The sequence below is a fragment of the Pangasianodon hypophthalmus genome, chromosome 13, assembly GCF_027358585.1.
Source record: "Pangasianodon hypophthalmus isolate fPanHyp1 chromosome 13, fPanHyp1.pri, whole genome shotgun sequence".
Classification (NCBI taxonomy): Eukaryota; Metazoa; Chordata; class Actinopteri; order Siluriformes; family Pangasiidae; genus Pangasianodon; species Pangasianodon hypophthalmus.
The window spans coordinates 25,294,865-25,318,686 of NC_069722.1; the positions used below are offsets into that span (position 1 = coordinate 25,294,865).

The 23,822-nt window shown below is 37.4% G+C and overlaps 2 protein-coding genes across 2 annotated transcripts in view; both read left to right on the forward strand.

Annotated features, from left to right (window-relative positions):
* Positions 1-8,914, forward strand: part of crybg2 (crystallin beta-gamma domain containing 2) — a 60,557-nt gene extending 51,643 nt beyond the window's left edge. The window contains exons 14-22 of the mRNA XM_053239331.1: positions 1,093-1,219; positions 1,926-1,958; positions 2,670-2,782; positions 3,501-3,630; positions 4,956-5,095; positions 5,181-5,304; positions 5,782-5,940; positions 6,914-7,073; positions 7,360-8,914. Coding sequence (XP_053095306.1) covers positions 1,093-1,219; positions 1,926-1,958; positions 2,670-2,782; positions 3,501-3,630; positions 4,956-5,095; positions 5,181-5,304; positions 5,782-5,940; positions 6,914-7,073; positions 7,360-7,448 — 1,075 coding nt within the window. The 3' untranslated portion in view covers positions 7,449-8,914. The remainder of the gene's footprint in view (positions 1-1,092; positions 1,220-1,925; positions 1,959-2,669; positions 2,783-3,500; positions 3,631-4,955; positions 5,096-5,180; positions 5,305-5,781; positions 5,941-6,913; positions 7,074-7,359) is intronic.
* A 2,575-nt stretch (positions 8,915-11,489) lies between these two features.
* Positions 11,490-23,438, forward strand: anxa14 (annexin A14). Its single transcript, XM_026909798.3, has 13 exons — positions 11,490-11,585; positions 13,331-13,372; positions 13,699-13,792; positions 16,311-16,399; positions 16,781-16,894; positions 17,085-17,175; positions 18,535-18,614; positions 18,773-18,811; positions 19,744-19,834; positions 20,389-20,496; positions 20,593-20,648; positions 20,857-20,964; positions 23,290-23,438. Exons 2-13 carry the CDS (start codon positions 13,361-13,363, stop codon positions 23,347-23,349), a joined length of 942 nt encoding a protein of 313 aa, XP_026765599.3. The 5' UTR covers positions 11,490-11,585; positions 13,331-13,360; the 3' UTR covers positions 23,350-23,438.
* Positions 23,439-23,822: the final 384 nt, after the last annotated feature.

Below are 23,822 nucleotides of genomic sequence, written 5' to 3' on the forward strand. Positions count from 1 at the left end.
CTTTACTCTGATTTACTCTCACTTTACTCTCACTTTACTCTGATTTACTCTCGCTTTACTCTCGCTTTACTCTCGCTTTACTCTGATTTACTCTCACTTTACTCTGATTTACTCTCACTTTACTCTGATTTACTCTGATTTACTCTCACTTTATTCTGATTTACTCTCACTTTACTCTCACTTTACTCTCACTTTACTCTGATTTACTCTCACTTTACTCTGATTTACTCTCACTTTACTCTCACTTTACTCTGATTTACTCTCACTTTACTCTCACTTTACTCTGATTTACTCTGATTTAGTCAGCTTAGTCTCATTACCGCTTACTTCACAATCACTTCACTCTCATTAGCCTTTGTTTTGATCTCAGTTTACTTTCTATAGCGTTTTTCTTTCTCACTTTACTGTCATCAGTGTTTGTTTTACTTTCATGTTACTCTCATTACCTCTCACTTTACTCACATTAGCGTTTTCTTTCTCATGTTACTGTGCTTTTATTTCCACTTTGATTAGCTTTTTTTCTCTCCCCACTTTACTCCACTTTACTCCACTTTACTCCCATTGCTTTATAATCACTTTACTCTCGTTAGCATTTGTTTTAATTTCACGTTATTCTTATTAGCTCTCACTTTACCCTCTGTATACTCTCATTAGCTTCAGTTTAATTTTCACTCATTTATTCTAATGTTGCTCATTTCATTCCATTTTTTTATTCACTTTACTCTCACTTTATTCTCTAGTCATTCTTGATAGCTCACATTTTACTCTTGTGAAGTATTTATACACCTTCACCTCACTCTCACTTTACTTTCGTTAGATTTGGATTTCTGTCACTTTCTGTAGATTTATTTGTCCATGGTGTCCAGTTTTCTCTGGTTTTGCTCTCTGTCATCTTTCCTTAACCCTCATTTTTATTTCTTCTAACTTACTCACTTCTTTTGCTTTACTCTCAGTTTAGTCTCACTCTCACTTTCTGTAAGATCAATTTTTCCCCCATTTTTACTCTCAACTCTGTAGCTCATTTCCACATTTCAGCTGCATCACGCAGACTTAGCGTGCAGGTATTAATGATGGCTGTCCTGTGGTTGGCAGGTGGGTGGCGTACTCTCACGTGGATTACTCAGGAAACCAGTACGTCCTGGAGAAAGGTTTCTACAACAACTGTGCCGACTGGGGCTCGGGAGATAACCGGATCTGCTCCATCCAGCCCATCCTGCCCGTAATGAGACACACTCAGACCGAACACAGAATACAGATTATTATCTGCTGAATTTCAGTTTTAAATGCTTTGCACTCAAGCACCAGGCGTAATCTGGTGTTAATACACAGTCTGTGCTAATAAAGTCTGTATATACTGGTAGTGTATTTATTAAAATACTGATATAGTGGTGTAGATGATATATTAGGGTTCAAATTCAAGGTTCAGGGTTCTTTATTTGTCACAAACATTACACACATGTGATGTATTAATGCAGTGAAATGTTTTTCCTTTGTGCCTCGTCCCATAGTGCAACTGTGATACATAAACAGAATAAAACAGAACAGAATATAATAAAAGCCCAATATGCTAAAAGAATAAAATAAATAAAATAGAAAAATATAATAGAATAGACTCTATTTGACAAAATCTAGATGTTATATGTAAAAATATGTAGAAAGTGTTTAGCAGCTTGAAAAGAGGAATCTTAGCAGTGTGCTAAAGATACAAGAGTGATAATGTCACAAAAATGACTATTTCCATGAGTCAGGTTTTGAAAACAGTACAGCTTGGCTTATAAATACATTTCTATTAAAAACATTGCTAATACAAAGTTGTTGTTAATGTGATTGTGTGCTAGCTTTTCTCGTGATGTACTGAAAACCGGAATATTACGTTATCATACAGTGAAGTTTCTACATCACTGATGGATCTTCCTGTGTTTCAGGCCCTGGCTGATTCTCAGGCTGTACGCAGCGAGGTTGGTTGATCACATGACATTCGTACTACTAAAATATTTCCCCGTTAAGGGGTGTGTGTGTATGTTTGTGTGTGTGTGTTGGTTAATTCTGGATTCTGATTGGTCAGAAGAGAAGGTGTTGATTAATTTTCTATAACCGCAGCTCTGACAGTAGTGCAGCTGCAAATCACAGGTTTATTTATAATTAATGCGCTCGTTCTAATTATAATAGGCCTACGTTATCGTTTCTATGGTAACAGCTCATTCACAGGGACTCGTACATCAGACGCTCCACTTAACTGTTTTTTTTTTTTTTTTAAACGTGAGGAGGTTACTTTCCGTAACATTTATGGAAGGAGTCTCCAGTAACAGTCAGAGGTAAAGCTGTAATGTTAAGTTTTCCGACGTCTTCAGGACAGAGGAGTTTCTCGGTAATAAACAACAACAAGCTGCATTTTTTTTTTCTTATTAACTTCAAAGAGAGAGAAAAAACAGAGGCTGGAGAGGGAACGACTGTGTACCGCTGCTATAACGTCAGTGAGATCTTGTTTCGTGAAAATTACATGTAACAGATAAATTGTTCTTTAATATAAAGTATTTACATTGTTGGAAATTTGCTGTGGTGTAAGAGGAATAAAACGCTTCCTATAACTGTGTAACAGGAAAATAATCAGCTTCAGGGTGATAAAAGTGACTCTGGACTCAGTGTTTTATTTTGTTCTCTCGCTGTAGCTGCTGTTGTACACGGAGCCGAATTTCCAGGGGACGTGTCAGGTTCACTGTGAGAGCGAGGAGTTCCTGTCTGAGAGACGGACAGTGCAGTCCTGCAGGGTGGTGGGAGGAAGGTCAGTTCCCTCGGATTTCAGTTTTCCAACTTCCCAGAATTCCGCATGGAGATCCATGACCACACAGAGATCAACGTGAATGCTCTGAGATTCCAAATCACGTTTCCTAATCATTCCGTGCCGACATTATTTATTTATTTGTTTGTTTTTTGCTGTAGAGCGTTTTGGATATCTGGCAGTATTTTTCAAACTTTATTCTAATTTAAATGCTGATTATAAAATGATATAAAAATCAGATCACTGTTTTTTTTAACGCTTATTTCTGAAATCTGAATGTGGAAAAGTTTGTGAGGATACAAAAACCTTCCATTTTTCCATCTTAAAACATTTCCATGCCTTGCCATTTTCGTCATCATTACAGATACTACATAGTTGTTATCTGCCCTTAGCTAGCATTAGCGTTACAGAGATAACAGACGGCATGCTAATATCGGCAGCCAAGTTCCCAAAATTCCCACTCGGGATTACGGCACAGAGATCAGCGTGAATGATCTTCCTAATCAATCTTAAGTGCCTAATTCTTTTTTTTTTTGTATTAGAGAACTTCTTTCAGGTTTCTAGAAACATTTTCTGAACTTTAATCAAATGCCAATTCAAATGCTAAATAAAATAAAAAATAAAATGCTAATTTGAGTGTGTGTGTGAGCGTGAAGTGTGTGTGTGTGTGTGTGTGTAATGATAAGTGATTAGTGATTTGTGTTTGTTCTGTGTCTCGTAGCTGGGTTCTGTACGACAGGAACAGCTTCTCGGGGAACCAGTACGTTCTGTCAGAAGGAGATTACGCGAATCTCACCAGCATGGGCTGCGCCGATAACTGCGTCCTGAGATCTGTTAAACCCGTCCCGATCGTGAGTCCAGCTTTCCCTCTTTCTCTTCTCTTTCACTTCATTATGGAGGTGAAGTTGTGAAATGTGAAACAAACGGCTAAATATAGCAAAAGGAAAAAAATGGACGCTTTGTTGATTAGTGAAAGGGGCGTGGCCTCTCTGAGTCAGACGTAATAATGAAAAACAGATGTGCTAACGGTTTGCTTTATGACAGTTTAACTCTGAATTTGTGGCAGAATTGAACGTATTCCACGTTTTCACAGCATAATGCTTTAAATCAGAAACGTAAACACCTTCCAATCACAGTCCGGCCGTACGCGGGGGCGTGGTTTGGATAAAGTTTGCGTGCAAACTCTGACCCATGAAAATGTTTGTGTTTAGTTTTAAAAATAATTCTAACCATCACCACACAAACTGTATGAACTCCATCTAGTGGACGAATAATGAATTGCTACTGAGTTACTGTATGAACTGTATGAACTCCCTCTAGTGGACGAATAGTGAATTGCTATTGAGTTACTGTATTAAAGCACACCGTGTTGTTAGCAAGAAGCTAGCCAGCTAACATTGGTGACATGCATGATCTTTAACATTCGTGATGTATTTGTGATGATGTTGAAATGACATCATGGGCTGAACTCGTGATTGAGGAAACATTCCCAAGTTTACGAGTAATAATTCCAAGTTGACAGGGAATTAAAAATTTTTTTTTCACCAATCAGAGGACGGAAATTCCGAGTTATGAGCTTTCGTTAGATGTAGCGTGTGTATATTGAGCTGTAGACATGAAATTAATCCCGTGATCTCATGCCCTACAGGTTTTTTTATTTTATTTTAATCTGTTTGGTTATGTTAAAAAGTTATTTATAAGTGCCTGGTTTTTAATTACTACTTTTTACTATACTGTTAAATCTTTGTATGTTGTTGCTATTTATCTGAGTTTGAGAAATCTGCAGTCGTGTCAGTATTCCTTCCCTTACATTAGCTGATATTATTCCTTTAATGCCTCTTGCGCCCTCTTGTGGTTCCACTTAACAAGTGTCTGTAATGCTAGCTACGTCATTTATTTCAAATAAAGTGTTTTAGTACAGCTGCAGTCATGATTTTCAGACCTATAAGACCAGACTCGTGTCTGCTCGAATACGCAGAGACACATAAATCCAAAACGGATCAGACTTTACAAACACAGATTTAAAATCACTTTTAAAATCGGACATAAATTGTGTTTTTAGCTCCAATAACACAACAATTATTAACATATTTTAAAAATGTTAAAAATGTGTGAAAGGTTTGCGTGGAAGTAAACACATCTTTTCTGTGTGTGTGTGTTTGTTTCTCTTCTCCAGTTGTTCACGGTGCCGGCCATCTCTCTGTACGGTTTGGAGTGTTTCGAGGGACGCGAGGTCTCCATGGAAACGGAGGTGTCCAGTATGATGGAAGAAGGGTTTAATCCTCACTTCCTGTCTGTGAGGGTCAACAGCGGCTGGTAAGTGTGTGTGTGTGTGTGTGTGTGTGTGTGTGTGCTTGTGTGTATAAGTGTATGTATTGATGTAACGTGTCACTTCCTGTAGCTGGGTGCTATGTGAGCACTGTAACTACAGGGGGCGCCAGTTCCTCCTCGAACCCATGGAGATCACAAACTGGCCCAAGTTCAGCTCGCTCACATCCATCGGCTCCTTGTACCCGATCCGAGAGGTGAGAATTAACACACACGCCACGTCTGATTTCACACTTACACAAAAAAAACGTATAACGATAAGCGTACAGGAAATGATATGCAAATTAATCGACTTTTGTTTATCTGGATACGTTGAAATTTTTTATATTATATATGAGTTATTTTTATGGATTTTAAAAAAATCATCATGGAATGTTTAGACCGATATATTTTATTTTTACCTCTTTATTTTTTCCTCTTTAACGGTGAAGCAATTAAATTATTTTTGTATGAAAATCACATTATTATTATTATTATTATTATTATTATTATTAAAGCTAACTAACAACAGCTAATATAAGCTGTATATAACATCACAGACAACATGTCTCACTGTTAAACCTGACGTGTGCTCCCAGTGCATTATGGGAATTCCTCAGCTGTCAAGTGTGTGTGTGTGTGTGTGTGTGTGTGTGCGTGCGCGCGCGTGTGTGTGTGTGTGTGTGTGTGTGCAGAAGAGGCGAGTGTTCCGGATCCGTTATAAGGAGAGCGGACTCTACGTGTCGGTGCAGGGCGGAGTGGACGCTTTGAAGACAGGACGCGTGGTGGTGTCTGAGAACGTGGAGGGTCTGAGCGACGTGTGGTTCTATCAGGACGGCCTCATCAAGAACAAGGTCTGGGTTCTGTTACTCCATCACTCCGCTCTCTCACTCCATCACTCCACTCTGTTACTCCATCACTCCATCACTCCGCTCTCTCACTCCATCACTCCATCACTCCGCTCTCTCACTCCATCACTCCATCACTCCGCTCTCTCACTCCATCACTCCGCTCTGTTACTCCATCACTCCACTCTGTTACTCCATCACTCCGCTCTCTCACTCCATCACTCCGCTCTCTCACTCCATCACTCCGCTCCGTTACTCCATCACTCTGCTCTCTCACTCCATCACTCCGCTCTCTCACTCCATCACTCCATCACTCCGCTCTCTCACTCCATCACTCCATCACTCCGCTCTCTCACTCCATCACTCCGCTCTGTTACTCCATCACTCCATTCTGTTACTCCATCACTCCGCTCTCTCACTCCATCACTCCGCTCTGTTACTCTATCACTCCGCTCTCTTACTCCATCACTCTGCTCTGTTACTCTATCACTCCACTCTCTTACTCTATCACTCCGCTCTCTTACTCCATCACTCCGCTCTCTTACTCTATCACTCCACTCTCTTACTCTATCACTCTGCTCTGTTACTCTATCACTCCACTCTCTTACTCTATCACTCCGCTCTCTGACTCCATCACTCCGCTCTGTTACTCTATCACTCCACTCTCTTACTCTATCACTCTGCTCTGTTACTCTATCACTCCACTCTATTACTCCATCACTCCACTCATCTGAGCTGCATTAAAGATCCTGAGAACAATCAGATTTACACAGATTCATTGTATTATGCTACAAAACTGATATATCACAAACATCTGTCGCTTTCTAACCGTCTCTCTGTAACGTCTCTCTATAACCGTCTCTCTATAACCGTCTCTCTATAACCGTCTCTCTGTAACGTCTCTCTCTAACCGTCTCTCTGTAGCATCTCTCTAACTGTCTCTCTCTCTCTCTCTCTCTCTGTGTGTTTGTGTGTGTAGTTGGCACAGGCGATGAGTCTGCAGGTCGTGGGCAATGTGGAACCGGGAGCGAAGGTGGTTCTGTGGTCAGAAACCCGAACTCCTGTTCAGACCTGGAGCGCCAAACTGAGCGGCTCCATCTCCAGCCTCACCTTCCCCGGCCTGCTGCTGGACGTCAAGGGTAAGATGGAGACGGGGCGTGATGGGACGCTGAGGCGTCTACAACACCCAGCAGCTTACTACAATAAACTGCGAGTTGTTAATAATCACTTAAGTGCTAGTAGTAAAGTCAGAGTGGCTGGACTTCATCAGCTGGGAGTGGAATAAACCATCTGTACACAGCTTGAGGGGGTGACGCCGGCTATCACTTCTCTCCCCTGAGAAAAAAAACCCTCCCAAATAAATAATGCAAAAAATGATGATGTAGATTAACCACAAATCTCACACTTTTTATTTTTCTTCTTCAGGTGGTAAAACGTACGATAAGGAGCATGTGATTGTTCGGAACGAGGCTGAAGACACCCCCACTCCACTATGGGACATAGAGTTCATCTAAGCCCCGCCCCCTTTTCAGTCACTTTGACCTTTATTTAATATTTATTCAGTCATCAAGGACAACACATTCAGCACATGAAGGTGCAGGTTACATCAGCTTGAAAAATATTATGACGTCTGTCCACATGGGGGAGCTCGAGAGTAAACAAAGAAACAAAAAATCTCCAATTAACTCCAGAGCGTAAAGTTTTAATGCCAGCGTTTTGGATTAATTTGCATCTTTTCAGATTTAGTTTTTTTGCTGATGTGGAACACGGTGCAGTTACAGTGAAGAAATTTACACACAAAAACATGAAATTAAATAGGAAAGTTCTATGTCTGGTGCACAAATATTGTTAGAAATTTACTTGCGTGAACTTTTTAACTTTTTAGCCCAGAAATCATTAACTAGTATTACAGTAAACCATTAAACATGCTAACACATGAACTAGCACAACAGTAACCATGCTAATTCCTAAGACACACTAGCATTACAGTAAACAACTAGCATTACAGTAAACATGCTAACACATGAACTAGCATTACTTTACATATATAAATAATGTCGTTTGAAAAAATTAATGAGATATGAAACATAAAAATAATTAGCTTTTACATAAACATACTAACACATGAACTAGCATTGTTGTAAATAACTAGCACACATTTAAACCTGCTTAATTATGACCTGCATTGCATTAAATTGGCTAACAGATGAATTAGCATGATAAGTGGGCTAATCATGAAATAACAAAACTTATTTTTATTTATATAAATCAGTATCGTAGTGCATTTGAAGGCTACAAGATTAGCGTCTGTCACAACAGCATGGCGGCCATTTTAACTATTTCTGTTTGTTTTTTTGTACGTTAGCTCACACTGTTCTTCCCCTCGCTGCGATTATCGTTACATTGGTCTTAGCTACGAACTGCTTAACAGCTAAGTGTGTTTACTGACAGTGTTAAGTTCATAAAATGATGAATAAAGGTACGTAGAGGTCACCTGAGGTCACAGCGGAAAGGTGGTGAACCGCTTTCTGAGCAGATTTACGCTGGAACAAGAGCGAAACAGCTCGGAACGCTCGGAACATTTTGCCTTTTTGGACACGGACTTTGTTTATAACGCTTTATAACACATTATAACGCTTTATAACGTGGACTTTGATGAAACAGTTTTATTGTTTAACATGTAAATGTGATATTAATAATGAAGACACTCACATTAACAATAATGTCTATTCTAACTGGGGTGTGTGCTGGATCTGTGTGTGTGTGTGTGTGTGTGTGTGTGTGTGTGTGTGTGTGGGTGGGTTTAACTTTCATTAAATGCCAAATGACACACGTGTTACTCTGAGTATTCATCCATCATCCATGTTTTTTTTTTTTTGTAAACATTGTTCTGTAACTTTTATTTTTCAAAGTGCAGTATGAATTATTCTGTAACAGGGAGTGGATTCAATTTTTAAAAAATAAAAATAAACAACACAGATCCTCCTGTTTGCCTCGTCTTGTTTGCATCTCCCCTAGCTCCGCCCCCTGACCACACCCACATTCATTATTCACACCTGTCTCTTGCAATTAGCCTCGTTAAGGCCTCGTTAAGCCATGTATATAATACACAACTCTGTGTGTGTGTGTGTGTGTGTGTGTGTGTGTGTAGCAGTGTTTATGACGCCATGTTGGTTCTGTGGTTGTGTCCAGAAGGTCGTGAGTTTAAATCCCAAAATGCTTTTTAACTGCTCAGATCAGCACACGATTCGATTCAGAATTAATCATAAGTTTCTTTGAATAAAAAAACTGACAATTTTAAATTCTGAGATGAATGTATTGTTATTATTATTATTGTTATTATTATTATTATTATTATTATTATATGCATTTTAAATGTTATTAACTGCTGTTACCTTTTGGCTTGTGTTATACACACGTGTCCTGTTGAAGATATTCGTTTGTAAGTGGAAAGTTAATGCAGTTTACAGTCAACATTAGATTTATTGCTGCTTTTTATCTGAATTTTTTTTCTGATATGTGTTTATAAATGTTTGTACTGTTACAGATGTTTTTATGGCAGTGAGAGAGTTTGAGAGAGTTTGAGAGAGTTTGAGGGAGTTTGAGGGAGTTTGAGGGAGTTTGATGTACACACTCACACACACACTCGTCAGGGCAGGGACGGACCTGGGCGTGTCCCGGGCTTTAAACAGTGCACTCAGTGTGATGGCATCTCAGTAATTTAACTTGTGTGTTTTATCGAGACATTCTTAAGAGGATTCTCATACCTCTGAGCGTGATGATGAAGTTGGGTTGAAATGTCCAGATGGATATCTGATCAGAAGATTGCAGACATGTCTGAATTCTTTGCGCTGTTTAAACCTGATCCATCAGCTCTACGTGGAACAGAAACGCTGCAGCGAGATTAGCTCATTTGCATTGGTTACCTTGGTTACAGGGTTGAGTTTAAAGTTATTATACTAGTTTTTAAAGAATGATTTCACACCTTCATATCTTTCTGACTGTTTATCGAAATATGCTCCAGTTGATAGTTCGAGGTTTTCCAGAGCTGAGTTTCTGACGTATTATAACGTAAACCTTAAGAGATGAAGGTGAAGCAGCTTTTAGCCCCCAAAACTCTGGAACCTTTTACTGAAATTAGACAATTGCCAAATAGTCACATTTTTAAAAAGCATTTAAAGGCATATCTTTTTTAATTAGTTTTTGATTAATATAGTTTGTCTTTTAGCTATTATTTCCAATTTTGTATTTTATTATTTATATTATTATCATTATTAGTAGTATTGTATCCTAATTCACACTTTCTTTGTTGATTTTTATTTATTTATTTATTGATTGATTGATTGATTTGTTTCTTGTTTTTTAAAAGTAGATTAATTTTTAATTCTGTTCATATTTTAAACTCAGATTTCACTTAGGGATTAGTTTGCATGTAAAGGAAAACTAGGAAAACTTTTTTTTATGTGAAAGTAACACTTTAAAAATATAGTGAAATATTGTAAATATCAGCTGATTTATCTAATATTTATCATTATAAAGAGATTATTAGATCATTAAGCCTATTCCTGGACATTTATTTTTTCTAATGTGAAGATTGAAATGGTCTTGTTCTGATTTTCCTTCTTCTTAAAATTCTGCAATATAATAAGATTTCCATTCTGAAATCAGTAAAAGTGACTAGAATAGGCTAGAAAAGTCTCATAATGAGAAATACGGGGTACATTTTCCTGAATTCCAGATGGTTTCACTTTCACAGCGTGTCGTTGCTGTTTCCTGTTTAAATGTTTGTAAGACATCATGGCGGATAACAGCGGCAGCGGCGGCTCACGGACACAGACTTTGGTGTTGCATGACAGCATTAATAACGATATAGAACATCATACACACACCGTCTGCGCTTACGCACCACATTTATTAGATTTAATTCCATCATTGTGCTGTAAAAACCCCCTAAAAATCCTCTGCTCCTCCCCCGAGCGTGGGGCAGCGTGATTCCTGCCCCAGTGGATCTCTGTTCACGCTCGTTTGTTGCAGTTCCCTGTTTGACCACTAGGTGCAATAATAACAATAATAACCCTGTGGAGCTACATGGGGCAGTCAACTGTTCTAGGCAACATCTAGAAATGCAGCAATTCCACAGATCATCATCTTATATCTGTCTAATAGCGACTTTTTAAAATCGCTGGTCACGCAATAGAGGAAATTAGTATTTCAGTGGAATTTAAAATACACCCAGGTCCAGATTTTAAACAGCTTAAATATATTTGCTCATTTAAGGTTTAAAAAATAAGCAACACAACATTCATTAACATAAAACTCAAACCAGCAAATCTCTGATTATCTCTGTTTAACTAAACGAGTATTTTTTTTTCTCCTTGGTTTACATCCCTTTATGTTTCAGTTTAAACACTTGTAAATACTTGGCGGGATTTTAAACGAAGATTTGAACTAACGTTGATGTTGAGTTTTTGGTCTTATGTTTTACTTTCTGATTGTTTGAAATGATGAAAGTGTTCATTTGTTGACTTTACAGAGTGAGAGGCTGAGATTTTTTTCCGTGGTGTAGATCAGGTGACTGATGAGCTGATAAATCTGTTCATAATCTCGTCTCTGACCTTCAGAAGTCAGAGTTACGGCGGTGGAAACAGCAGGTAAGGAACTCGTCCAGTCTCTTTATATAAATATACTCTGTATACTTTAAGTCTGCTTCACTAGAACAGTTTCTGTTTGAGTTTTTTATAACTGTGGACCAGGATGTTTGAGTAAGTACACACACCCCACACTGATGTACTTTCTTTCCTAAAGTCTCTTCCTCTGTTATTCAGTAAGTTAAAATGCCTAAGATGACATTAGCATGACTTACGTCACATAGTGCAGAATGTTAGCACTTGCTGAATGTTCACTGGCTCCGTGCCACGATTTTGAACATTAAATATCTGGATAAAATGTAGATATCCAATTAGGAAAAAGGATTTGAGCTACAACAGGCTCCAAAAGTACACACTGTATTTATTTTGTGACTAATAAAAAAAATAGAAGTTTGTTAAAGTATGTAAAGTATATAAAGTAATGCGCTTGCATGTTCTACTTGACCAGAGATCTAACACTTGGATTAAAAAGCAGCGACAAATGAAATTTAACTCAAAAGCTAATTATATGTGTTAATTATATGAGCTAATTATATGTGTTAATTATATGAGCTAATTATATGTGTTAATATACAGTATGGAGAACAAGCAGTAATTCCTGGAAAGGGCGAGTTTATGTAGCTGTACGATGTGGGCGTGTCTCGATACGATACACTTTTAATACAGAAAAAATAAATATTTGCTGAATATGTGCCTGAGGTTTTTTTTTTTAAATAATAGCTGTATGTTGTACTGTACACACACAATTTTGGCAGATTTTGGCACTGCGTAAATTCAGTGTGCTCTCACTCACAAACAAGACTGTAAGATTTTGCTGAAAAATACAAGTTAGTACTGGCTAGTGCGCTAGCGTATTAACTCGTGAAAACAGCGTGTTTATGAGAAGATTGTTTTATTTTTAAACCCATGTTTAACTCTCTCTCTCTCTCTCTCTCTCTCTCTCTCTCTCTCGCTCTCTCTCTTTCTCCTGACTCGAGATAAAGGCTAGTTTTTCAGTTTTTCACCTCCCGTGATTCATAAGCGGCGTTTTACGAGGAATAGCCGACTTTATGATGCAGTCTGTCGAAAATTGTTACGTATTGTTTGAGATTCAAGATTTTTATTTGTCACATACACAGTTATATACAGTATTTACAGTAATTTGCATAAGCAGTGAAATGAAAACCTGGCCTACTCCTCCTTTGACTGTGCATTTACATAATTAAATTAAAGTAAAGAAAGAAGAAGAAATAAGAAAATGTTTGTACAGGAAAGTGCAAAAAATATTAATGTACAAACAGTGTGTTTAGGAGAAGCGCGATATGACATCATCACACCGCTGGAGCCGCCCTGTTCTCTCATCACACATGAAAACATTATTTGAGCTAAAGTCTTCATTTTTTGTATTCCTGAATCATAGTCACGTGCCTAGTTAGCAGTTCGTTTATTTATCAGGGAAATCTTTTACACTAAGTACACTAAGCGTGTGTGTGTGTGTGTGTGTGTGTGTGTTTTAACATTTTCATGTCACTGCTTGTGTTCACACTTTAACAGCATGTGAATAAATTAAACATTTTAGTTTTTTAGCTTTTATATGACGTTGCAGTGTTTCCAGAACTGAACCAGTGGAATGTTTGATAGTGTGTTTGGTATTTTAGGAATCTCACCAACCGTGTTTTTTTTTTTGTGTGTGTTTTTTTGTTTGTTTGAGATTTTTCAAGATACATTTGTGTGTGTGTGTGTGTGTGTGTGTGTGTGTGTGTGGTCAGACATCCTGAGCAGAACTCGGTTGAATCACAATGACGGAGACGGTGAGTTTGAGGCTTTTATAAGAAAATAATTCTATAAAATAAGCTGTATATATATTTTTGGGGCTTTTTTTTTTATTTATTTATAGCTAAATAACATTTCTGACTAAATGTTTTCCCATCAAACTGCTAGATGATTGTTAAAAATTCCACTTTATTTCTATGAATATTTATTTCTATTTACTTTTCTTAGTGGAAAAACAGATCGAAGTTAATTTCATTGTTGTATTTTTGTTCAATAAAAAGTGTTTAACTAATGATCATTTTTTTTCTGTGTTCTTTACACATGATCTTCATCCTCTCCTGTTTGTCCTCCTCGTCCTCCTCAGATGTGCTGGGGCGGTCTGGGATCTCTTCGTCCTTTCCCAGTCTTCCAGCCGGAGAAGGACGTGGCTGACCTCGAGGCTGCCCTTGAACAGAAAGGTAGATTTACATGTGTCACTTCTGCGAAAGCTTTTTTATCCAAAGCGACTTACAAATGAGGCAGAGTGAAGATCTGAGATGTTGAAGGTCAGCGCAAAATCCACCACAAACGACTGCGAAAGGAGAGAACGGAAGAGATGGCCATGAGTAAACACGAGAGAAGTGCACGCTTAGACTAGCCTTCCATCATTCCATCAGATTAAATGTCTTTTTACAAGTTTAAGTTTTAGTTGTGTTGTTTTTTTTTATTCCTTTATTCTTGGCTAATGATGATTAAACTCTGTCGAGATAAATAAACTTAATTATCATCAGTTTTTACCAGTTTAAACACCGAGCTCTTACAGGGAGAGAACACTTTTAATATGAGGCTTCAAAAAACATGATCCGATAATAATCTGATACTAATCTCATAATAGTCTGACAATAATCTGATATTAATCTGATATCTGACATGTGTCTGTAATAATCTGTTACTAATCTCATAATAACCTGATAATAATCTGATACAAATCTGATACAAATCTGATTATAATTTGATACTAATCTCATAATAACCTGATAATAATCTGATACTAATCTCATAATAACCTGATAATAATCTGATACTGATTTCATAATAATCTGATAATAATCTCAATCATATATGATCATGATATCTGATGTGTCTGTAATAATCTGATAATCATCTCATAATAACCTGATAATAATCTCATAATAACCTGATAATAATCTGATACTAATCTGATTACCAATCTGCTAAAGAATGTCTTGTGTAAGTGAATGTGTCGGTGTTTCAGTCAGGGCGAAGGTTTTAACACTCGTATCGTTTAGAGTCGGTCTAAATGTCTGCAAACTGCTGATATCCTGCGTTAGCAAAGAAACCTGTCCTGAGAAATGGATTTCTTAAACACAAATCAAATTTAATTATAACTATATAACTATATAAATATATAAATATGTTTAATTATTTATTTTTATTACTCACTCACACAGTTGCTCAGGAAAGCCTTTGATCAGGAATGTGTGTTATCATTTATTAAACGTGAGCGCTTTAAAAAAAAATCATGGTAATTATTTATTTGTTTCTTTCTTTGTTTGTTTATCTTTTTTTTAGTTACCTGATTATTCAGGATAGACATAAACCGTGTATGTGTGTGTGTGTGTGTGTGTGTGTGTGTGTGATTTTTCTTTATTTTCTTTACTTTCTTATATACTTTACTTATTACTTACTTAATTACTTTAGTAAAGTAACTCACGATGGTGTGTTATTTTTTATTAACTGTGATTTTTTAATCTTTGTTGATGCTTATTTATTTGTTTGTTTCTTTGTTTGTTCATTCATTCATTCAGAAAAGACTTTGGTAAAGTAGACCAAAAAAGTAGGGGTTGGTTTTTTTTTTACTCTTTGTTTTGTTTTGTTCTGGGTTTTTTTTGTATTTTTATTTATTGCTTTAGTTCTGCTGTAAAAGTGTGTTTATTTAGCATCACTGCTGATTTGGTAGAAATTAATTTGTAACTGAATCACATCATGAAACACACATGCACATCGTTTATATTAGCGAGCGTCTGAAAAGTCAGGAAACAAAGAGAGAGCCAAGAAGCACTATCTCGAAACTTTATAAATTATTTATTATTTATTACAAATTAATAATAAATACAAAACCACATACAGTGTATGTCATTTAGCTGGCATTAGCTCCGGACTTTTCGGCCCTTTCGGTATGTAAAGTTGCCTAATATCTAGCGGATCAGGAGGATGAACCTGCGCCATGTTCTCCGTGTAATATGAATGAAAGTGTGTTTCCTGTTTCCTGCTCAGGAAGTGTGCTGAGTGTCTGCGGTTTGTTTTGTTCATAACGAGCTCCAGAGTCACCTTCATGATTGCAAATCATAAGCTAACGCTGTTGTCATGGTTACCTCCGTGCCACTGTGATGATTCTGTGGTGCAGATGATTTTCTTTTTATTCAAACTATGTGATGAAACTTGCCAAAAAGTCCATGGAGTCCTTGGAGGGTCAAAGCCAGAGAACGTCCCGAATCTTAAACGTCCCAAATCTGCATCGTTAACGTCGTTTACGCACAACTTCACTGCGCTAAACTCAAAATCCCAGCTGTGTGTTCATGACTCCATGATTTATTCTGGGAAAATAAACTTTATTTATTTCGGTTTCATAGAAACATGGCTGAAAAAAAGGTTTATTTAGGAAAGAGTTTGCTCACGTAAACTACGAATGTGGGTTTTTTAAATTAAGTTTGTTGTCAGTTTTTTTTCTTTTTTAAATCTATTTGTTTGTTTGTTTGTTTGTTCTGTAACCCTTTTTATTAAAGTAGCTGAAGAATGTTATTTTGTGATTGATTTAAAAAGAATTTGGTTGTTTTTTTGTTTTGTTTTGTTTTTGTATTTGATTTTTTTTCTTCCAGGTTTTCTAGAGATGATTAAAGCGTTCTGCAAAATGAGTGTGTTTTTATTCTTTCGCTGTTTGTTTGTTTGTTTGTTTGTTTGTTTGTTTTAATACAGACGTGAGCGCTCTGGTGAGGATTCTGGCGAACCGCAGTAACGCTCAGAGACAGAGCCTCGCTCAGACGTACCTCTCTGTCACCCAGCAAGTAACGACTGATTTACAGCATCATGAACATTTCACTCCGAATTAATTACCATCTCACTTTACACTCTAAAAATCAAACAACAGAATTTTACTCTGAGAGCTGGAATGTCATCATTTACAATCTGTGTGTGTGTCTTTGTGTATCCCTTTATCTCTGCGTGTGACTTTGTATGTTTTTATGTCTTTGTTTGTGTGGATTTTGTGTTTGTGTCTTTGTATTTGTTTGTATTGTGTGTGTGTATGTTTGTGTGTTTTTATGTGTGTCTGTTTGCATGATTGTGTGTATATGTATCTTTGTGTTTGTGTCTGTATTTGTTTTATGTGTCTTTGTGTTTATATATTTTGTATATTTTCTGTGTGTGTGTGTGTGTGTGTGTTACAGGACCTCCGAGCGAGGCTGAAGAAGGTACTGAATGGAGGTTTAGAAGAGTTGATGCTCGGCATCATGATGACGCCAGAACAGTTTGAAGCTCAACGTCTCAGACGAGCCATGGAGGTCAGAAACTATTAACTGTGTGTGTGCGTTTGTGTGTGTGTGTGTGGAAATGTAGTGTGTGCTGTAAATGTGTGTGTGTGTAGAAATGTAGTGTGTGCTGTAAATGTGTTTGTGTGTGTGTGTTTGTGTGTGTAGAAATGTAGTGTGTGCTGTAAATGTGTGTGTGTGTGTGTGTGTGTGTGTATTTCAGGGTCTGGGTACAGATGAAGAAACTCTTCTAGAGATCTTGTGTATGAAGTCACCAGAGCAGCTTTCTCACATTGCAGCAGAGTACAGTAAAGGTCGGGAGAAATGATAAACACACACACACACACACACACACACACACACACACACACACACACACACACACTACAGCCATGATGCTGCAGTTCTTTATTCGTAGTGTGCTTTTATGAAGCTTTTATGAAGCTCTTTAATCATTACAGTCGTAATTTTAGTGATACTTTGGCATTAATTCACACAGTTCCATCTTCATCCTCAGAATCTGGAGAACTTACACTTTCCACTGTACGATAAAATATCATCAAGAATGAAAAGATATAAATGCTCAGGATTTTCTCCAAAACGCAATACTTGATTAACGCAATACTTGTGCGTGATTTTGATAACAAAACGAACAGGTTTGGTCAGCTGTAAACGAATGCGCTCGTTCTAATACATTATTGTTTCTATAGTAACATATATATAACATATATATTATATTCTATAGCAGACACTCGACATATGTTGAAGTTTTGTTTCCTGTAAGGAGATGTTTATGTAACATTTATGGAAGGAGTCTCCAGTGTCAGTGCTTTGTAACAGTCAGAGGTAAAGCTGTATCTTCAGGACAGAGGAGTTTACGCTGCTGTGTGATTTCTCGGTAACAAAAAATGACAAGTTGCAGGGTTTTTTTTCGTCTTATTAACTTCACGAGAGAGAAAAAAACCAAAGCTGGTGAGGGAACGACTGTTTATAGCTGCTATAGCGTAAGTGACAACAGGAACTCACCTGTTTCGTGAACATTAAATGTAGCTATAAACAGATAAGAAGTATGATGTGTCATTCTTTACTAAATATAAATGAAGAGTAATAACCTAATGAGCTTAATAAGAGTAACTTTTACTAAATATTTTACTGGAACAGTTGTAATTGTAATCATATTAAATATTTTTTTGTATTCATATTTGTATAAAAGTAGTTTAAGTAGTTTAGGAAGGTTGTAAAATGGCTGCTTCTTGAGTTCAAACGTAAAAAATAAACGAGAAAAAAGCTGAAAAAAGGAAGCACTCTCCTTCGATTTATTTATTTTTTTTTTTGCTGCCAAAGCAACGGTATGCATTATCCGCCATCCGCCATAACAATAATAACAATAATAATAATAATAATAACAATAATAATAATAATAATAATAATAATAACAATAATAATAATAATAGAATTGTACAGAAATCAGAGCTCCATGAGAGCAGCGTTGAAATGATTAGATCGTGAGACTCAGTTAAAGAAATACCGAGTGTTTGCACAACTTCGCCTCTAGATAGACTGTAATCTTCTAACCGTTAATAACGTTAATAGATAACATGATGATAACGGACAAGTCACGCCGCATGAGTCAGGATTTAGTGTAGTGATTTCATGTCACTGTTTTCTGGCAGAATATCAGCGTGATCTGGAGAAGGACTTGCTCAGTGACACCAGCGGAGAGTTCAGTCTGCTGCTCGTAGCTTTGCTGAAGGTACGATGGGAAATTCCACGCAATATTCTATAAAACCCAAACTGTTAAAGCATCATTGCTCCAGCCCTTTACGTAAACATCTGCAGAATAAAAACAAGATGCTAATATACATTACTCTAGTGCAAAGTACAAACTGTTTCAACATTTCCTCTCTTTAGAAGAAGCACGTGGCCGGTCAGGTGGACCAGGATGTTCGAGTAAGTTCATGAGCAAACCTCATGTTAATGTTTTTTTTGTCTTAACATTGCTCCCTTTGTACATTAACACCGATAACAGGCTAAACAGTGCACAATGCCGACAATTGTTGAAAGTTCATTGGCTTCATGCCATGATTTTAGAACAATGTTCAGATAATTGGTTAAAAAGCCACTTAAAAGAGTTGGGTTTTTTATGTTAAAAATATTGATAAAATGTAGATGTTCTTAAGAAATAAGATATTGAGCTACGACAGGGTCTAAAAGTACGCTATTATGCACTTTATTTTATCACTGAAGCCAGTTAAAGTTTATATAAAGTAGTAACATAATTTAATTAATCTTGTGCATTAATATACACTCTGGAAAATAAGCAATAATTCTTGGGAAGAGTGACTTTATGTAGCTGAAGTCATTATGCTCTATTTATGAAGTATTTTATTTGCATTATCAACCTATAAGCGAAAAGTCCATGGCTTACGTTTCAGCTATGAGCCGTCCTGTTCTCTAATCACACATAAAAACATTACTTTAACTTAAAAAAAACGCATGAGAAAAATGGATCCATCATTTTCAGACTTCCACAGTATCCAGATTTCAAAATCCCCAGGATTTGACAGTTGATATAACCAACTTGGCCTCGATTGCAAATTTTTAAGAATGTCACACGAGCTGGTTCACGTAAGAGGCTATAAATGGTCAAAGAAAGGCAACGTTTGTGCTTGTAGCTTTTCTTTTAATTCATATGAAAAAAAAAAATCCAATCAAAATCCAATCAGATCACTCGTACTGGTTAGCATTCCTAAAACTTTTGTTGGAATTTCCCAAAGTACAACAGTGATCACACTATTTGTAGAATGAAGTGAATATGACTTTCAACACGCACTGTAATTGTTGTGTATTACGTTTTTCACCTTCACACTGCTCTCTCACAGGTTCTGCGTGAAGAACTCAACAACAATAAGGCAGATGTGGCACCATGGATCCAAATCCTGACCATGAGAGATCCAGACCATCTCAAAAGCGGTAATGTGTGGCAGATTTCTCAAAACGCAAGTACCAAGAAAAGTTCAAACACCCGGAAATGGTTTCAATCCTACCCAAGTACTGATGATATTTTCACCATTGGTTGGTGACTCGACAGTGAGAAAGAATTAAAAGATCTGAAATTATTTGTGACAACAGTAAACTGTGAACTAAACTCTAACCTAGCTACTTGTGTGATCTTAAGGGTTCCTCAGATTGTCCTCCTGGGAGAACCATTTCACAAAGGGTTTCCCTTTCAAAAACAAAAAAGAACCTGTTTATAAAGCTATAACTGCTAGCCACACAAAGAACCATGAGGAAACTGGGAAATATGCACCACATCTCAAAATCCTCCAGTTACACTAGAGTTCTCCATTTTGTTTTCTTTACAGGTTCATTCAAGTTCATAGAATTTAACAAGTTGGAATGTTTTAAAACACAACACAGTGGTTCACTTCTAATTTGGGAAGTACTTAAAATGCAAATACAATACAAAATACTGTATTTGTAAATTTACGTTACACAGTGATGATGTGATTGTAACAATCTTTCAGTGCTGATTCATGTGGAAGCTGAAAGAGGCCAGCCTGTTACTGCAGATATAGAGAAACGCTTTGGCGGAATCTTCTCCAGAGATGTCAGACTGGGCTTACAGATCCTAGGTGAGCTGTTTGTGTGTGTGAGAAAGGAGAATACTGTGATTCTAGATTCTTGTCAAGTGAATAACCAGAAGAATTTCCTGTATGATCTCTCCTCAGTGCGCTCCATCGAGGATCCACATCGCTACTTGGCCCAGAGAATCCAGACTATGAAAGTAAGCCATCTTGGATGATGAACACTGAAGAGATGTCCAGCTTTGAATGAGGTTTTACCAGTCAAATGGGATTAACTGTCAACAAGAGTTTAACCGTTTGTTGTTGGTGGTTTTTTCTGCTGTAGTAAAGGTATAGTTGTAAATTCTGGGTCAAGGACTATATATCAAAGACTTCGTGTGTGTGTGTTGTTGTTGTTTTGTTGTTCAGGGGCCGGTGATGCAAGGACTAATAGTGTCTCACAGCGAGGAGGATCTGCTGGCTGTTAGAGCAGCATACAAGAAGGAAACGGGAAGATCTCTTTACACCACCATACAGGTCTCTCTCTCTCTCTCTCTCTCTCTCATGGTTGCTCACTTGTTTACATCAGTCATTCATTTCTGATAATAACTTCCACTTCTGCCTTTACCAGAAGGTACTAATATAGTCTGATAAGCATCGCTTGCTTGACTGTGAAGTTCTGACTGTTGTATAAAGTTAGTCTGAGTCTTAAAACCATCAACCCAGCTGTACCCCGGTATATGAGAGACATGCCCAAGCTATCGCAACTGGTGTGTAGCCACAATCGCATTGTTAAACAATCACTGATACCAACTGGGGTTTCTGTAAGGCAAGGACCCAAACAGTTTTTTCAGTACAGAACCCAACCCATTGAGGTGCCCTTTTAGAATGATATGTGCGCTTAGCTTCTTCCGGAAGCGTTCCCTCATCGAGGATTTGGCTTTAACTTGGGAGACTTCAGTGTTGTAGTATCTCAGCTCTGCAGCATTATAGGTAGGTCGTCACTGAGGTCTACTGAAAAGCTATGTGCCGTGCAGTAGTTTACTAACATGTTCCTTCTTTCCATATTTGCGATAACGCAATCCTTTGATGCTGCTGATGACTGAGTTTAAGTCGTTTTCGCTACGCCCTTCCCCTACTCAGAGGTGAGCAGTCTAATCCTTAAAGAAGGTTGATGTTGCTTGGACACATGAAGGTACACCAAAAGCAGCTGCCATTTGCACATCTTTTAGAAACCACGAAGAACCCTACATTTATGATTTGCAGGCTTTTGACCAGAAGGTTCCAGGCTGTTAGTTGTTGGCTCCCATCACCAGTTTTTGAGCAAAGAGTTAGACAACTGCACAGATAATGTGAATTCCAGCTGCAATAGCTCATTATTGATTTTTTGACTGGTTATTCTCAGTGCCAAAGGAAAGACCTAGGATGAACAGTAACCTGTTCACAAGTGCAAAAAGCCACCAAAACCCATGTTTGCTAAACACTGCCTAAGGCAGGCACTGCCAAGGTGTGCTCTCTTAGCCTTTGACAGAAGGGCCACTCCAATCAGTTTATATGTCAAGCCTGTTGCTTTACCTCCCCATGGTCACACATAGTAACTGATCTATGACCTTAGGTCAATAAATCGACAATGTCTGGTGCTCAGAGATTAGCTGAAGGGAAGCTGCCACAGTTGGGTCCTTGAGCAAGACCCATAACCCTGAGCTGCTCAGTTCTATCCTGTCTCCGTTGTATTGCTTTGGATAAATTCTGACAGAATGCATGAGAACACAATCTCTGATAAAACTAAGCTGTAAGAAGCTTTATGCAGTTGCGATGAGATTGATCATCCTGGGTCATTTCCTGTTCATTGCCCTGAAGTTTATGTGTGGCCTCGAGGAAGCAAAGTGGGATTCTTGAAGTCGGAGGAGACATTTGTGCCCAAATCTTTATACCTCCTATATAGTAATTTAAGAAGTATTAATCTTACAGGTAGCAAGGGAATTGTTCCTTTAATTTAATTTAATTAATGTCTGTATGTACATGTTTTCCCAATGACTAAAGACTAAATTTCCAAAAACCAAATTGCTCTAATGATGCGTCTCAATCAGCTCGCTAGTTCAGTACTCAGGGCGCTGATCAGGGAGTCGGCCATTTTAAGTGCTTTCTCAATGACAAAATCCTTCCAGTGTGCTGGAACATTTGCTCCTTAAAAAAAAATTCCCACAATGCACCGCAAAAAAAAAAAAAACAGGGAGCATCGATGCTGACTGTGTTTCCTTACTGGAAATAACGTCATATTTTCTGAAGCCTCTCAACTCGAAAAAAATGGCTGATGAACTCTCAGCCGACTTCGTCTACAAATATACGTAGCTTGTTATCGTTGTCGTAGCTCTCAGATGATTATTTACGTTAGCGATTTTTAAATTTATTTGACGTTTTATACACTGTTTGTTTGAGTCTAATGACTTTTAAGTGTTTAATGATTTTAAAAAATAGCGAGTCTACGATCCTGCTCGAAGCTGCATGACAGAAACGAGTGTGATTAAGCTAACAAATTTATATGACTTATGATATAATGTCAGAAAGATATCGGATACAAGATAAAGATATCCTGCCTGCTGTTGATAAACGCCAGCGTTGAGGGTTTACAACGCGAGTACGTAGTCATGACGCCGGAAATTGAGTCATCAGCAACACAATGTGTAGTGAGCCAGGGTCCTAGTGCCTGAACTCCTGCACACGATGTACTGACTCACCACCCAGGGAGCTAGCGAGCTGATTGAGACCCACCCTAAGAAAACATTATTATAATGAAACATATTATAATGCTGTACTTTGTAGGTAGAATTAATGTAAGTATTTATGACACTTTCTCTACAGGATAAGTTCAAGGGGGACATCCAGCAGGTTTTGCTAGCAATATGTCGTTCTGAAGACTAAGAAGGCTACAAGAGTTAGCATATATCTTAATAATATACTTGTCATGTGAACAAAAGGAATAAAGTTTAAAAGTTGTGAACCCTTCAGAATTGTTTTGTATAATCATTTACCACCATAATGCACTTTACTAGACTATAGTACAATGCTAAAGTAGATTTTTAACTTTCAGCACTTTTAGCAGCAGTTCACTTTTATGAATTAAAAGAAGAACAGCTAGCACATAATTATTAATAATTCTTACTGGCTTCTAATAGCTTTCAGTCATTAACTCTAGCAGGCAAATGACTACTTTGTGTTAGCATGGATTTTAGCTATGTAGTTACTTCAGCATTAGCAATATTGTTTTATATAACCATAAGATTATTTTAGTATGCTTTTTACTAGCATCATCAGATCAGGATGAACATCAAGGCTTTTAAGATACACACAGAATTTAAAGCTTAAATAAAGTTTAAAACAACATTTTGTGTCTA